The 18,237-nt window shown below is 41.6% G+C and overlaps 2 protein-coding genes across 2 annotated transcripts; one reads left to right on the top strand and one right to left on the bottom strand.

Annotated features, from left to right (window-relative positions):
- Positions 1-2,556: 2,556 nt before the first annotated feature.
- LOC311045099 (phosphatidylinositol N-acetylglucosaminyltransferase subunit A-like) lies at positions 2,557-4,038 on the bottom strand (the record flags this gene model as incomplete). The annotated part of the gene is made up of 1 exon (XM_084056907.1): positions 2,557-4,038. The coding sequence occupies one exon, from the start codon at positions 4,036-4,038 to the stop codon at positions 2,557-2,559; it is 1,482 nt and encodes a 493-aa protein (XP_083913033.1).
- A 5,859-nt stretch (positions 4,039-9,897) lies between these two features.
- LOC311045469 (cysteine/serine-rich nuclear protein 1-like) lies at positions 9,898-17,131 on the top strand. The gene is made up of 5 exons (XM_084057348.1): positions 9,898-9,984; positions 12,526-12,728; positions 14,203-14,465; positions 14,984-15,286; positions 15,443-17,131. Exons 2-5 carry the CDS (start codon positions 12,548-12,550, stop codon positions 16,430-16,432), a joined length of 1,737 nt encoding a protein of 578 aa, XP_083913474.1. The 5' UTR covers positions 9,898-9,984; positions 12,526-12,547; the 3' UTR covers positions 16,433-17,131.
- The last annotated feature ends 1,106 nt before the right edge of the window (positions 17,132-18,237 follow it).

The following is an 18,237-nucleotide window of genomic DNA, read 5'->3' as shown; positions in this document are numbered from 1 at the left end:
TATTTATATATTGCACAAACAATAAAATAGCCTCCATTCTCCAACAGCACTTAGATTACAGGCTGATTGGGAGGTGACAATACATGACACTATCGGATACTTCCTGCTCCCGTCAGGAACATGGAGGGGCATATACAATATACAAAGCCTGAGTAACTGGAGCACAGCTTTGCATGCCTCTAGCTTTGTCAAACTTTGTCAGTACATTGCTGTATGTACTGTATAGGTCATTACTGGCACAGCTTGACAGAGAAAGTGGGCAACAAGAGCCGATGGCAGCAACCTGAGAGGCAGCCAGAATAAATATAAGTTATGTAACATGGCCACTGTACTAAGTGCTGTAAAGATGATTGTCATTTGCCATGAGAGTGGATCAGAGACAACATTTTGTTGAAGATATTAAAAATCAATTGATAATAGTGTTAAGGAAAAAGGAAGGAAAAAGCTCTACATTAACCATATATAAAATATGGAAAGAGAATATAGTCTGCATGTTACGAACATTCAGGGCATACTTAGGAAACATTCAGGCATAGTTGCCAGCAATACCCTTCCCCGAAACTCCATGTATAGACATAGCCATCACGTCCAGGGCTGAAGTCTTGATCCCATATTTGGCCATACCTAACATCGGCAGCTCCATATATGGAGACGTCTGACACTATCTGACATCATCATAGTAATGTCAGGACCGCAAGCCAGCATTATAAGAAGAGGCTCGAAACCTCTCAGATAGGCACATTCCAGAGTGATTCCGAGAGACATCTTAACTCTCTCCCGAGTACCAGGAGATTGGCTGGCCTTACAACCCAGTTAATCACAGATTGCATATTCAGGACGACTAGCTGACCCAGCTAGGCCTTCAAAGTGGCTCTTGAGTCCGGTTCTAAAGAACCAGTCGATTATCATTGTTATACTGCAAGTTTGGGTTGCGTGCCCCTGTAAATCTTATTACTGTATTAATATTTGCCCCTTGAAGGAGACAAACACGGAAAGTCTAATGGTGACGGAACTTCAGTCAGTGTGTTGAACTTTACGCACTAATATAAGAAAATGACCATCGGGGTGTTGTAAGGGTGCAATATGAGTATTGATTAAGGGGTCTCTATTATGACTCATCTTCTCTGCCCTTCTAGACCCCCAAGGAAATAACTACTAGGTTAACCTGACAACAGGTTAACCTAGTAAAATGCAGCAAATGAGTATAAGAAGCCCTCTGTAAATCACTATAACACTGGATAATTACTTGTATGTTTGGTGCAGTTTCACTTTTTTGCTATTAATAGCCAGCCATCGCAGCCTCACATAGCCTTTGGAGCATGTGGTATGTATAAATCACACAAATGTCATCTGCATTTCTGAGAGATTAAGAAGATATACTGTATGTATGTGGATACTGTATACAGTCTGTACACAAGTTGTACAGTCCACCATAATACTATATTGTATTCACTGTAATTGATATTGATGATCTTTTGATCTGCAATATCCATAGGTTGAAACCCTGTTTATAAATAAACCACATTTTAGAAGATGCAAGATAATAAAACAAAACCAAATACAAAGCATATGCGATATAAAAGAGGAAAACAATTAAGAACATGAAAATACACAAAATGTAAGTGTAAAGTTTAAAATGTGAAATAAAAGCTAGCAGTGGTACTTCTGTCGCCTACTGGCAGTGTGCACACAAGGTTTGGCACTGATTGGTCTAGCCTCTAGCCGCGGAATACAAGATTAGCTCCAGACACAGACACACACAGAACCTCTCATAGACAACTAGCCTCTTGCTGAGCTACGCCATAAAGATAGAGGAATGAGCCACAAAATAGCCACCATGCGAACATAGTTAGCCCAAAGGAATGGTCCAGTTTCCCAGTTCAATCAGTGGTTTAAACATATTAACTTTTAAATAGTTGATCAAGTGCTTTAACTCATACGTCTGTTAGTACCCTTTATATTCAATATAAACATGTTTATTTGTACATTTCAACAATAAGGCAATTCAAAGTGCTTTACATATACACGTTAAGCATTAAGACATTAAGACACAGAACATTAAGAGAGTGCAAAAGACACATTATAAAAGGACATTTGAGTACAATAAAAAGACAAAAGTTGAAATAAAACAACGGCCCACCCTAGACAGAAAACACCCATCTCTAAATAGGAAACACATATACCCTATAAACAGGAAACATCTACCTGTATCTCTCTAATAGGAAACATAATATTCAATACACAGAGGAAAATAAACACATTGTAAAAAGACATTTATACAATTATTACTATATAATATATAATATATATATATATAATAAAAAATAAAGAGTAAAACAGAATAATTAGATAAAAATTACAGTACAGAAGAATGGCTAGGGCAAACAGAAGCCAAGTGTGTTCAGCTTTGATTTAAAAATAACAGAGTTGTAGCAGGCCTGCAGTTTTCTGGGAGTTAGTTCCAGATATGTGGTGCATAAAAACTGAACTTGGACATCATTGCACCTGGAGTCAACATCATGTAGAGAAGCAAAGGCTTGGATTTATCGCTGTAGCTTAGTGATGCCGATCAAAAGGGTTGATAATGATCGGTTCAGCTGCTGGCTTCTTGGCACGTTTTGGATTACTTTTCTTACTTCCTGGTCTCCACAGTCCATGAGGGCCAGTGGCATCCACGGCAACATCCATGATCTGATCTGGGATGAGCCACTGCAGGATGAGAAGGAACAGGAAGTCTAGAATAGCCATTAAGGCAAAAAAGGAGCCAGCAACTGGGCCACAGTGAGCCCTCAGCCTGAGCAAACGTCTGTGCAAGGGGAGCACCTCCTCTCCAGCCACCCTGTCATAGACCTTTTCAGTCCTCTCTGCCACATTTTCCCAGGTGTAGAGGTTTCGCACACGGGCGTGGATGGAGGTGGGGGAGGGGACAGACCCCGCTCGTTGCCTTGCAATGACTGTCTCCAGGCCAGCACACAGCGACTGCACAGTGGGCTCACAAAGAGTGATCAGGTCCTCTGGCAAAACCTCAGGAATGCCCCCAACACGGGTGCTGACCACCTGCAGTCCACAGCTGGCTCCCTCCACTATGGCCATGCAGAAGGCCTCCGTCAGAGAAGTGTTTAGGAAGATGTGACCTTGAACCAGGACTCCACGAACATCTTTATGCTCAAGTGCCCCAATGAGATGGATCCTGTCATGTAGCTGGTATTTCTCTCTCACTTCCTCCAGCACTTTTCTCTTGGGCCCTTCTCCACCAATTAGGAAATGAAGGTCTGGATGTTTGAGGCAGAGCTCTGGGATTATTCCACCAAGAAGATCGATTCCTTTGCGGTAGACAAGTCGGCTGGCCACCACAACAGTAATTCTCCCGTCTTGGCGCTGAGACGGGTCAGGAGTGAAATCTGTGGCATCCACAGCATTGGGAATGACGGACACTATCTCTGGGTCGAGCGCTGCCCGCAGCACCGTGTTCTCCTTACTGGTGTATGACACACACACAATATGGTTGGTGTCACACAGAGACATTGTCAGAATCTCATTGGTCAGCACTGAGCTCAGGTCGGCAAAACCGAAGAGTGAGTGGTCTGTAAAAACCGTGTTAAGGCCCATGGTCTTAGCATGGAACAATGCATCATGGGCCATGGTGGAGAAGGAGCTGTGTGCGTGAACCACAGTGATGCGTTCCCTAACAAACACGCAGCGTAACAATGGCAGGCTGTGGATGAAAGTGGCGGATGATGACTGGTTGTACATGACCTGCAGGGGGAGGTAGTAGACCTTCAGTCCATTGGTTAGGTACCGGACCCCCTTTCTCCTGCCATAGGTGTGAGTGGCAATCACCACCTTATGTCCCCTTTCTATCAGACACTGAGATAGATGGTATATATGACTTTCCACTCCTCCCATATTTGGATAGAAGAAGTCAGACACCATGCAGATGTTGTGCTTCCTGCCAGTGATTTGGGACTCAGCTGTGGGGGCCCCAGACCTCTTGGAAGGAGGACCCAGGAGAACTGGGTCCCTCCTCCACCGGCCCATTGTACAGGGCAAATATGGAAATACGTGCCATCTGCAAGAAGGCGTGATTCACCGCATTCAGACAGACTTAAAAGCCTTATAGACATGACAAGGTACCGGTTGTCAGAGTATTTGAAGGCCAGTCTATGACGTAAGTAATCTATGATGTAAGTACTATGACGTCAGTAACGTTCTGTGGGCTGATCTATGACGTCAGTTGTCTCATCTGTTTGGGAGAGAGATTCCTGGAATGTAAACGATACAGATTTTGAGAACTTTTTCTTTTTTACCCGAAATAATTTAGGACAATGAAGTTGTGAGCTTGTAGATCTGCAATTTAATTGTTTTTCCCTGGCACAAAAAAAACATGTCAGATGGGGGTCCTCGCCAAATGGCCCATATTCATTTAAGAATCCTTGATTCCTTGATATGAAAAAGTTTGTTTACCAGATTTACCACACACAATGCTTTTTACACCTCAAACATCCATATAATCCTCCCCACCCATGTCTGCTTCCTCTTGAGCCAGAGCCCCCCTCAGGCAACATTTCAACACTAGAGTTACCGACAACACCTTGGTTTACAGGAAACTGTAGGCAGCACAGAGAAGACTCTTCTCTCCGCCTGACTGCAGTCTGCGTCGTTTTGGGATTTCGCCCCTTCTGGCTAAAATAGCCAATCTACAAACTACTTGTAGATAGGCTATTTGCTGTCATTATTTAAAGATTAGAGCATTTGAAGTTGTCAAACCCTCATTCTTGAAAGCAGCTTTAGTAATGAAACTACAGTGTTTTGACAGGGGACCCATGCTGTAATTCAGGATTGGGCTTTTAACAGTAAGACTATCCTGTCGGTCAGGATTTCCAGCTAGACTTTTCAAATCAATCTGCACTTTAAAATGATACAAATATGACAAAAAAATAAAAGCACAATGATATTGTGTGTGTTGGTAAATGAATGGAATCATATGGATTCCTCAAAATTCACGGTATACTTTGGAAAATGATTGGCACTTGGCAGTAATGTCAATTATATGGTGAGTTATAGTCAATGGGATAAATGTGCCATGTGGTGCATAAAAGACTGATGATGAGTACAGTACCCATTGTCAGAGTGCTTGGAGGCCAGTGTATGACGTCACTCATCTATGACTTTGGTACTATAACGTCAGTATCTTTTGTGAGAGTACTTGACTTGCCAAGCTGTCTATGACATCATTCATATGATACACCAACTCAGGAGTGTTCGGGATCTCCATGAGCAAGTGTTTCAATGAATTGGCCAAGTCAATCGAGAGACATAGACTGAGAGATAGATACACAGAGGATATATAGATGAGGATAATAGAGGCGACAAAAACAGTAGAAAAGATGAAGACGTTGATGATGAATATACATGTATGTATAAATATGATGATGCCAATACAATTATGTCCCACTGTCTTTTCCGCAACATGCTTCCATACTTCCAACAGGCCATGTTTGCCCTCATCACCAATGTGGCTACCGATATCCATGTATGACATCAGAGGCTATGTAAAGCGGAACCAACTCATGCATCCTTGTGACAGCTCCACAACTGGGAGCTGGAGTAGGGGTACATACACAGTTCTCTTCTCACAGAGAGAGAGAGGGAGAGAGGGTGGGAGAGGGAAGGGAGGAATCCCTATTGGTCATGATATCTATTTGATATCTGAGTCACCCAGCCACAAACCGGCATAATTATTACCTGATGGCTGGAGCACACAGTAAACGATGACGCACTTCAGTAGGAACATTTAAGTACAAGGAATTATGTTTTTGAATCAGAACAGGCCATGAAATGTCATAATGTTTCTCACAGCATGCACGAACAATAAAATCCATACTCCATTCTCCAACAGCACTTGCCTCCGGTTTGCACCTTAGATTACAGACTGATTGGGAGGTGACAATACATGACACTATCGGATACTTCCTGCGCCCGTCAGAAACATGGAGGGGCAATTCTGAGAAAAAGGTCAAGCCCTTATACAGTATCCAAAGGCTGAGTAACTGGAGCACAGCTTTGCATGTCTCTAGCTTTGTCAAACTTTGTCAGTACATTGCTGTATGTAGGTCATTACTGGCACAGCTTGACAGAGAAAGTGGGCCACAAGAGCCGATGGCAGCAACCTGAGAAGCAGCCAGAATAAATATAAGTTATGTAACATGGCCACTGTACTTAAAGTTCTGTGAAGATAATTGTCATTGGCCATGAGAGTGGATCAGAGACAACATTTTGTTGAAGATATTGAAAATCAATTGATTATTATCAAATTATTATGGAAAACCTAATGCTGACGGAACTTCAGTCAGCGTTGAACTGTATGCACTAATATAAGAAAATGACCATCGGGGTGTTGTAAGGGTGAAATATGAGTAATGATTCTAAGGGGTCTCACTATTATGACTCATCTTCTCTGCTCTTCTAGACCCCCAAGAGGGAGCAGGAAATGTGCACTGACTAGATTAACCTTCTGACAATGTCGGAAATGCTACGTTTATCTAATTAAATGCATGGTAAAATGCAGCAAATTAGTACAAGAAGCCCATCTGTAAATCACTGTAACAGTGGATATTATCCACTGTTACAGTATGTTTGGTGCAGTTTCACTTTTCTGCTATTAATAGCCAGCCATCGCAGCCTCACATAGCCTTTGGAGCATGTGGTATGTATAAGTCACACAAATCTGCATTTCTGAGAAATTAAGGAGATATACTGTATGTATGTATGTGCATACTGTAGACAGTGTGTAGGCTACACAAGTTGTACAGTCCAGCACCACTGTACCGTAAAACTATTGTATTTTTCACTATAATTGATATTGATCAATTATTCAACATGAACCCTTTTTTATATAATCAATTCCTTAGAAAAGCTGCTGTCCCTTGCCCCAAATACAAAGCATATGTGAAGTAAAAAATGAAAAAATAAAGAAGAAATAAATGAAGAAGAAAGAAAAAGTAGCCTACTGGCAGTGTGCACACAGACCCTCTCATAGACAACTAGCCTCTTGCTGAGCTACGGCATAAAAATACAGGAACAAGATATGAATATCATAATTACAATATGTTTTAAAGCACAGCCACCTTATGTCCCCTTTCTATCAGACACTGAGATAGATGGATGGTATATATGACTTTCCACTCCTCCCATATTTGGATAGAAGTCAGACACCATGCAGATGTTGTGCTTCCTGTCAGTGATCTGGCTGGGACTCAGCAGTGGGGGCTCCAGACCTCTTGGAAGGAGGACCCTGGAGAACTGGGTCCCTCCTCCACTGGCACATTGTACAGGGTAAATATGGAAATACGTGCCATCTGCAAGAAGGGGTGATTCACCGCATTCAGGCAGACGTAAAAGCCTATAGACATGACGAAGTACCAGTTGTCTGAGTATTTGAAGGCCAGTCTATGACATAAGCAGTCTATGACATAAGCAATCTATGACGTCAGTAGCATTCCATGGGCTGGTCTATGACGTCAGTCGTCTCATCTATTACACAGAGATTCCTGGAATGTAATAGATATAGATTTTGATGACTATTTCTTTTTTTACCTGAAATAATTTAGGAAAATGAAGAGGATGCCCACTCCATCCTAAATCCTTTACAGCAGTGGTTCTCAAAGTGGGGTCCGGGGACCCCCATGGGTCCTTGAGAGGGTAAGGGGTCCCCCAGAAAAATCTGTTAATATAGCATAAAAAACACTTTAATACTGTATGATGGATTTGAAAATAGCCGATCTACAAGCCCACACGTCACGATGTGAATATAGATCTGCTATTTAAAAAAAAAATTAAGTCTTTTTCCCTGGCACAAAACAAAATATCAGATGGGGGTCTGCGCCAAATAGCCTACATTAATTTGAGGATCCTTGATTCCTTAACATGAAAAAGTTTGATTACCACTCAATGCTTTTTACACCTCCTCAAACGTCCATAATCCTCCCCACCCATGTCTGCTTCTTTTGAGCCAGAGCCTCCCTCAGGGAATATTTCAACACTACAGTTACCGACAACACCTTGGTTGGTTTACAGTGGTGGAAAGTAACTAAGTACATTTACTTAAGTACTGTACTTAATACTGTAAGTAACGTTTTGAGGTATTTGTACTTTACTTTTTTTGTACTTTAATTTCAAATTTCCAATACTTTTACTTCTACTCCATCTCGGATCCAAATATTGTACTTTTACTCCACAACATTTATTTTAAAACTTTAGTTACTAGTTACTTTGTATATTTTGATTATTAGAAAACATACAATAACTACTTCAGCCCTATGCATTTCGGCCATTTGAAAATAGCCGATCTACAAGCTCACAATACATGCATGGCAACCCATTGTGAGCTTGTAGATCTGCTATTTTCAAAAGATTTTTATACATTTGAAAACTTGTGAAATGGGACATTCTGCTTAAGGAATACTTTTACTTTTGTACTTAAAGTATATTTTGATGGCAATACTTTTGCTTTACCTAAAAAATATTTTTTTGAATTCTGGACTTTTACTGAGTAGAGTATTTCTACATTGCAGTATTGATACTTTTAGTTAAGTAACAAATGTGAGTAGCCTACTTTTTCCACCACTGTTGGTTTACAGGAAACTGTAGGCAGCGCAGAGAACAGGCTCTTCTCTCCGCCTGCCTGCCGTCTGCGTCAGCCGTGCAGGGGGGTGTGGTCCTGTGACGAACTGCGCTCTCATATGCCCACTAGTACTGTAGGAGCCTATTACCGGAGAGCTGTGTGTGTGTGTGTGTGTGTGTGTGTGTGTGTGTGTGTGTGTGTGTGTGTGTGTGTGTGTGTGTGTGTGTGTGTGTGTGTGTGTGTGTGTGTGTGTGTGTGTGTGTGTGTGTGTGTGTGTGTGTGTGTGTGTGTGTGTGTGTGTGTGTGTGTGTGTGCGCGCGCGTGCGTGCACACACACACACACACACACACACACACACACACACACACACACACACACACACACACACACACACACACACACACACACACACTCGGACGCTCGGGCAGAACCTTACAGGGACTGGTGGAGAGTAGTGATGGGAAAAACAGTTCATTTCGGTGAACGAACGAGTCTCGTTCAGTTCACGGCAAAGACTCGTTCAAATGATTCGTTCACGTTCTCGTTCAGTAGCGCTTGCGGTCCCGGCGGAGCGTATACGATGCGAAACGGTAACTGCATGAAATTGTGTGCATCTGATCCCACTGACATGACTGCACAGTCTGCACAGAAACACAGCACTGTCATTCACAATCTAATTGCACCATCTTCTTTGTAATATAATGTGTAGAAGTAATACATTACTGCAATATATAATGTAAAGTTATTTTTATTTCTCGATAATTATTTATAATAACAATAATAATTGTATACAAAGCAGCCCAAGTCAGTACACTCACATGACTATCGATTTCCAACCATGTCTTTAGCCTACTATTAACTTCATGAATTAACTGTAGCATACTGTTTGCATCTTCTACTCAAACTAAAACGTGTTAATTGACCTATCTGTCCTTTGTCTAGGACCATGCATATTTATTTCTTTTGATACTTAAATGTCGTGCTAACACTATCTGTCTTTTGTCCAGGAACAACAGTAGGCTACCTTTATTTCAATTCAAATTGCAATACGCATGCATGTCTATACTGGAAAACTCTACAGCACAGCTTTCTGATGGTCTGTCTGTCGCGGGAGGAATAACAGCCCGCCCGTCGTGTGTGCGGTGTGCGGGGGAGGGGGAGGGGGGGTATGAACGAAATCATGAACTTAACAGTTTCGAGTCATGAACGTATTCGTTCACGCTCACGGCAAAGAACTAGTTCTTAAGAACGGATCGATCATGACCGACACATCACTAGTGGAGAGAAGACAAGCAGACGTGTTTCGCGGAGAGAATATTTACTTTTCAGCTTTCCTTATTATGCTGCTAATTCCTTCGTGGTGAGTAGGCCTATAGGCTATCTTATAATAATGACACTTATATAGCAGTCTAATGTGGGCTATGCTTTGTAAATAAAGAAAAACTACAGCCATACTCGACTCACTGATGGAACTTACAGGATAGATACATATTGATTCGGACTTGTTTGCTCTGAGTTTTGATAGTAAAGCCTGCTTTTATACTTTGTCGTAGGACGGCGTCGCTGGCCCGAAAATAGGCGATCTATAAGCTCACAACAATAATATTATGTTAAGATGTGACGTGTTGTGAGCTTGTAGATCAGCTATTTTCAGGTCCAGTGTATGTTCTGCTCTCTGGATTACCGAAACGAAAGCCCCTCACCCCCACCCCCACAGCTGGGTTGGAGTGAGAACAATGTTGTCATTGTTAGGGTTATTAGGGTGACACTCATTACCCTGTGTCTCAAGCGAAAGGGGTGAAGAGGTCAGCAGCGGAAGTCAAGGTGGCATTTCATTCTAAAGAAGCAGCCAAAACGACCCTTGCGCTTGTTTTATACTACAACTACGTGTTTATCCCCCTGGAATACTTAGACCTGATTGTGAAACTGCATAAAAACCACACAAACACACACTTTATTACATAATCCTATTAAACATACCGGTTTCGATTTCATTTAAACACCCTTGCCCCCACCCCCACCGGTGCACACGGCACCAGCGTGTGTGCACTGCTTTGTAAGTTTGAATTATTTATTCGGTCTCTCAGTAGAAAGATACATATACAGTCATCTGACTCTGTGAGGATGTGAAAGGCAATAATCTGTTGCCTGGTAGGAGGTCAAACTAGGTGTATGTACAGGTTGTTGAATTATAAATGCTATTTCTCTACAATCAATCATGGTGTGTTATTGAATGTCTCATGATTAGCCTATATAAGGCTATACTTTCATGGATGTTGTTGCCATACTAATAACCGCACATAATTTGAGATTTCCCACTCTGCTGCATTAGGCCTACACAGTGGACGAAGTTGTTGATGACAGATGAGACAGTGTCATTTTGTGGTTTTCTCCTTATAGGCCAAAGAGGAAGCTGCTCCCTCTGTGTGTACACACACAGTGGCCTCATTGGTTAAAATAGTTGCTTACTACTGACAACTAGAGGCCCTTTGTCTTCTTGTCAGCCCTGAATATCTGTGTGTGCCAAGTCTGGGTTACCATGGGGCAGTAGCAGAGTTTTCTTGAGGACAGCTTGTTCTTGGCATTGCAGCCTATCACAGTTGGGAGGAGACAGGACCAGGTGTTGTTCATACTGTACTGTAGACACAACCAAGTGGCCTCCTTTACCTCTTGTACCACTCACGTTTTTGTTGTTGTTGTTGTTGTTGTTGTTGTTGTTGTAGGTGGAGGTGGAGGTGGTGTGTGTGTCTGTGTGTGCATTCATGCATTATAGGATTGAGCAGCCACTCGCCCTCCCCGCGCAAACACGTGTTGCTCCGTTTCAGGGACTGCTGTTAAATGGAACATTCTTTCTGTCCTAGTCTTTAGGACTTCAGGGCAGTTCAGCCTCAGTGTAAGGGGCCTGTCACTGTTGTCAGCTCCTTTGATCTGCACTGGCCATGGTAATAGGATGTTTTCTTTCAGCAAAAAAACTTGTTTTCCTATGAAAATGAATGATGATATAGAATGTGCGGTCAGACAGACAAGTTTAACCCAGACATTCAAGGAGAAAGATCTGATAAACCAAGCCTTTGTGTTGCAGCTGGCAAAGGTTATTTTCCATAGCAGTTTTGTTAAACCATATAATCTCTTCAATAGGCCATTTTACTGAACAGATTTTTTGCATACTGTATATCCACATTAAGGTTTGTGGTTGTTAAATACCCTCAGGTTTTATGTGTGTAAAGATGTGATTTATTGTCCCAATCCATGATCTAAAATAGCTGCTTAATTTAACAACCCCCAGTCTCGAACATTCTTCTCAGACTGTCTGTTTCCACATATTCATCACAAAAAAAAAACTTGAGGAATCATTGGAATGTTAATTACACTGGGGGAGAGTAAAAGGGCTATTGATTTTTTTTCTTGCTGTCTTAAGTTTCCAGCTCAAGCAAAGGGGGTTTCAGTATACACGTGTGCACTCTTGGTTTATGAAGAAGAAAGGCAATCACTTTCTAGATTTAATTATCATAAACAAGCTGTCTCCTGGAACTGGCTTAACCAGCAGAGTGACATCTATCAGCTCTCGAAAGACCTACCTCTTTGAGTGTCACTTGCAAAGGGAGAAGTATCCAATTACTTGTCTGTTGGGTATTGGGCTATTGATGCAGGAGAGGCAACATAATTGTTACTTTATTATTACATAATTGTTGCTATGTTATTACATTAATATTTGACACATGCATAATGTTTTACATACATTCATAGGGATGGAGATGTAAGAAAAGAAACTGCCAAAATGCACACGGTGCATGCACTGATGCTGCTATTACTGCACTGTTCAACACTGTTCAGCGTTTGATCGGCACATTTAAAATATTGGTTAATGTCAATGTCGTCCTTCTGCTTTGTGTACATACAGAGTGAAGCGCCACTGTCAAGTCATGAGAGGTATTCTAAAAAGAAAGTTTGCTGAGGTCGATGATGAAGATCCATTCTACTCCTCACCTTCATCGTCCCTGCCTTCTCCTGCCTCCACAGACTGGGAGTCTGATGGGGAGAGTTGCTCCTCAGACAGCCAGGACTTTACGACAAATTTTCCTGCTTCACCTGCCAGTCAACCCAGTAAGTTTCCACAACGCCGCTATTACCCCCCCACCCTTATTTCAAATAATGCAAAGCATTTCCTTATCTGGTTCATTCACAATAAGCGTGTTATAGGAGTGTCTCTTATCACCCTGCACCAGAGCTGTTATGAGTTACTGATATGAGAACACTAACCTTAGAGCAATTACAGATAATACACAGAGAATGACATGCCACTGTTTTGTCTATCCAGTTATGTAAAAGATCATCATTTGTCTGACCAGTAGGATGTTGTGGAATTAATTTGAACACCAAGGTTCCTTCAGACGAGTGGTATCAAATGGCTCCATTGAAATATACAAATGAACAGAACTGCAGACAGCATGACACACTGCTCTAGTACTAGCACTTATGGCTGCAAAATATATTGCAAATGTGGTGGAATTTAATTATTGACTAATACAATATCTATACCACAATAGGCTGCATTTTTGATGCAAGGAACAAATGTTTCAGAGAGTATTTTGATGCTGAATCTCTGGCCTAGTAGCACGTCAAGTGGAAATCTTTCATTTCATTCAACATGAGACGTTTCCAACCAGCAGCACTCCTGTGGCAAATATATATTTTTTCACAAGGTGAAAAATATTTGTGTAGATCAAAGCTGTGTGTATATATATCACGCAATATAGATACATTTCAATTTGTCAGCACTGTATTGTACAGCCATACTAGCAACTCTGTAGTAGTATGTAATGTAAATGTATGTACTCAGTAAAATCCTCAGCTCTTTATTCATTTGTAACTACACTGACAGTGTACAAATGTGGTATAATTTGTTAGGATGTTACAATGTATAATGTATGTAGTATGTAGGCCTAATGTATAATGGGTTTATCTATGTGTTAGACTGTTGCACAACAGTAACAGACTTATTTAATCCACACTATCCAGCTTCATAGTGTTCTACTAAGTCTCACATCCGAGTGGCAATACAAACAGTGGCCCGGGGCGGAGCTTAATTTTTAGACAGAAGAGCAACTGAAAACTAGCTTAGTCAGCTGGCCTCAGTTGTTTACTGACCTCTGCAACAAGAGGTCATCCTCAAGCTTGTGGGAAGGTTGGGTGATTTGCAGAAACCTAACTGTTAAAAACAAAAAATAGCAATGGCTACTCAGTGGATATGAAAAAAAAACACATTTGCAGATGGACCCCAAACATGTGAGGGTCATTTCTGGCCATTATTCTCTCTATCTCTTTTTCCTTGATCTGTCTAGCGGCTCAATGTTGCCATGAACCCACATCTTGACATTTCCTTTCCTCACTCATGGTTAACAATTGACCCTCAGCAGCACCACATCCAGACACCTGTAGTGTGCCATCTAGTGGCTACTTGGAGAGCTACAGCATAAATGGGCAACCTGTACTCAGTATACTGTCAGTATAGCAAATGTTTTCTTTAACTGACAGAATATTAATTCTAATATAAGTCATAATTGTCTCTTGTCACCAGTCCGGTCCATTCTGAAGAGGCCAAAGCTGGAAACGAGGCAGAGCAACGTGCGCTTTGATCTGGTGACAGTGTTCTACTTCCCACGGTGCCAGGGTTTCACTAGTGTGCCCAGCCGTGGGGGTGCCAGTCTGGGCATGTTGCACAGGCACAGCACTCTCCGCAGATACACACTGGCAGAGCATGCCCTGGAACAACGCAGTTGGCGCAGAGAGAGACTACGAGAGAGACGTAGAGAGGAGAAGCTTGAGGCTTTGAGACACAAAGTGAGTGCTTGTGAATTCTATTCTGATGTTTAAGTTTACGTTTATTTGATATGGAACATTACAATTACTGGAAAATCCAGATGCATTGCTTCCTGACCTGAAAATGTATTTTCTGTTTACGAAAAAGCTGGAGAGACAAAGAGATCCCTGTTACTGAACAAAGAGTTATTTGCCTCTTTCACCGTTCATACACGCACTATTTAGGGGAGGCTGTAGTCTCTTGAGAGTTGTCTTAAACCTGATTTATACTTGGCTACGCATTGTGCTGTGCACGGAAAATAGTGGATCTTTAAGCTCACAATATGCTCCATTGTAAGTTGACTATTTTTGATGTGCAACTAGGCATAAGTCATACCATAGATTGATCTGTTAAGCACAGTTTAGTTACATATTATCCATTCAAGATGTACCATCAGTCATTTGGAATATTTTTGTCTCAAGCATTTTCAAACAGTCAGTATTGCAATTAGGAAGAAAATCCTTAATTTCTTAGGATCTGTTTTCCCCCCTGTTTCCAGTTGATAGCCAGCAGTGCCATTGACCAGAGAGAAGCAGAGCGACAGACTGCAGACCAGGTCCCAGATGGAGACACTGACATCCACATCACTGATGGTGAGCTGGAGGATGGGAGCTTCCTGCAGCCCTACTCCTACAAGCACAGACAGGCACTCTTGCGAGCAGCAGGAGTGAAGCACATTGACAAAGAGGAGAAGAGACAGCTGCATGCCCTACGTCTCTCCAGGGAGGACTGCGGATGCAATTGCCAGGGTTTCTGTGAGCCAGAGACTTGTGAATGCAGCCTGGCAGGAATCAAGTGCCAGGTAGGAGTCTTGCAAGCATTAATCACATGATATTTAAGCAGCTTGTACCATTGCGGTATTCTTGATAGATGAGGTCAAGGCAAATTGTTTCAGTTGTGTAAAGATCTATAAAAATCCACATCTGTGATTTACCCTTTTGCTGTTTATGCCTTGCAGATGGACCACTCCAACTTCCCATGCGGCTGCACCAAAGATGGCTGCGCAAACATGCAGGGACGCGTCGAGTTCAACTCCAGACGTGTGCAGACCCACTACATCCACACCGTCATGAGGCTAGAACTAGAGAGGCAACTACAAGATGATACGCCTGACCAGCTTGACCACCGGAGCGTGGCTCCAGAAGATCTCCAGTTGGATGTGCACCAGGGACCCCCAGCAGTGGATGCCCCAGAAAAAATCTGTCCCTTCGGGTTTTCCACTGAGGACGATGGGCTTCCTCTCACCATGCCCCCCACCCCTTCCTACCATTTCAGTCCAGAGCGGTCTGTGGTAGAGGAGAACAGCTGTAGCAGTGACATGACTGACTCCTCGTGCTCCTCTGCCCAAAGCGAAGACTCTGATGATGTGGGGGGAAGCCCGAGTCTCGTTGACATGGATGATGGAGGGCTGGCCCATGCCCTCAGCCTCTGGGACTGTGAAAATGACAACAGGCAGCTGAGACACATCAGACAACCCCTGAACTCTGGCCCTTATAGCCCTGCTACTGACACGTTGGGACCACTGTGTGTATTGAACACATCCAGCACATTTATGGACAATATCAGTAGGGCCTCGATGGCGGACTGTCTTGATGAAAATGCTAATCAAGCCACCGATTTCCTTAGTGACAGCTCGCTTGATGATTTCCCTAACACTCCCTCCCCCTCTATAGACTACTCATCAGGCAGTTACATGGACCTCAGTCTCTCCTCGGACTCTGACTTGGAGTTCTTTAACACTGACTACACCTCTGGACTGCACAACTCCTTTAAAGGACATCATCATCCAGATAACTTTCGCCATCTCCAGCTGTTGAGCCCTTCATCTCCCCCACAGTACGATGAGTCAAGCACCTGCCTTTTGGAGTCACTGATTGGCTTGTCTGAACCGAGCCCAGAACAAGCTTATCCATTTAGTGACAACCAGTGCTTGGAGGTGATTCAATGACCAATATTCTGACAGGCTTGACTATTATGAGATGATGATACATATAGAGGGGCACTGCGTTTGTATATTTTTGAGGATATTTCAATGTGCATAGTATGTTTAATTAAATATTTTTGCCTGCAAGATATTTTATATATTGCCGATGAAATCGGATTTCAAAATGGGGGAAAGACACACTTGGGCTGTGATGTTTTCTAATGTTTGATTTAATGTCTCTTTGCTTAACATTATTATTTTAATATAATATACTGGATAACCAGAGTAACAAAAACGTTTTTATTTATTTACTGATTTAATCATTGTTTAATGAGAAATCAAGATCTGGAAAGCTTAATGGTATCATGACATAATATATCAAGGCACAATGTCATTACATCATGACATACTGTAGGAGCTATATCAGGTATTGGATACAGTGTAGGTCAAATTTAGTTCTTCAGAAAAAACATTTCAAATGCATTTTATACTTTATCATCATTCTGGTTACATTTGATTTGTATAACAACAGAGCTTGCAGTAGGCTTTATGTTTTGAATACAAACAATCTATGATCACAAAGAAGTGGGAAAAAAGATGTTTGATAATTGCCATTATACTGTATGAAGTTATTCTGCGAGGGACTGTGCCACTGTTCATGCACTGTGGGGCCTGGAAGTATTTCACACTTTGACATCTGAATTAAAATAAGGTTTTATTTAATTTTCAGTGTCTGTGTTTTTAAATCTCACAACAAGCATCATCCACCAACAGACAAACAGGTCATCATCCAACTGGTGGCCTGGCCTGATGTCTATTATTTAGCAAAAAGTATTTATAGTCAACATAAAATATACATTTTCAGCAAAAAAACAACAACATATACTTGATGTTTAAAAACTTGATGTTTTCATAATAAGTAAATAAAGAAAGAAATGTCATGATCTTTTATAATAACAGGAAATATGCAGCAAAATGAGCTTGAACATAGCTATCTGTTTTTACTAATAATTCAATGCGCGCACCCACGCATGCGTGCGTGGGTGCGTCGCTTCTCAAAAATAACAGATCTGCTGTTCCCTTTTTTGGCAAGCGACACCTACTACCAGTGGTGGAAAAAGTACTCAAATTTTTCACTTTTTAGAAATACTCGGTTACAAATAAAAGTCCGGAATGTACAATTTACTTAAGTAAAAGTACTAATGCATTGGTATCAAAATGTACTCAAATTACCAAAAGTAGAAAGTACTCATTATGCAGAATGAAAATAGCAGATCTACAAGCTCTCAATGTGTCAAGATGCAACACATTGTGAGCTTGTAGATTGGCTATTTCCAAATGGCCAAAATGTGGATAATGTATATGTTTTGTAATAATCAAAATATACAAAGTAACAATTGTAGTGGAGTAAAAGTACAATATGTGCCTCTGAGATGTAGTGGAGTAGAAGTAAAAGTACTGAAAATTGGAAATACTCCAGTAAAGTAAAAGTACCTCAAAATTGTACCTAAGTACAGTACTTTGAGTACATGTACTCAGTTACTTTCCACCACTGCCTACTAGTCTAGCAAGCTTCCTTGGTCTAGCTCAGGGGTGGGCAACTTTGATGATGAGAGGGCCACTATATTACACCCTCACTCCAGAGGGCCACATTGCATATAGTATTGTCGGGCAGACACTGCCGTACTTTAATTAATTCCGTACTTCGCCATTCTATGTCACACAAAAGTAGCAAAAATAGCGCTGCAACACATTTTGAGCTTGTAGATCTGCTGTTTTTGCTATTTTTGAATTGGTATCCTGATTTTTTTGTGCTATTTTTTAAAAGT

Source organism: Gymnoscopelus microlampas (genome assembly GCF_963454915.1).
Source record: "Gymnoscopelus microlampas genome assembly, chromosome: 5".
NCBI lineage: Eukaryota > Metazoa > Chordata > Actinopteri > Myctophiformes > Myctophidae > Gymnoscopelus > Gymnoscopelus microlampas.
Note: the sequence above shows the minus strand (reverse complement) of the source record. Positions and strands in the feature narration are given on the sequence as shown.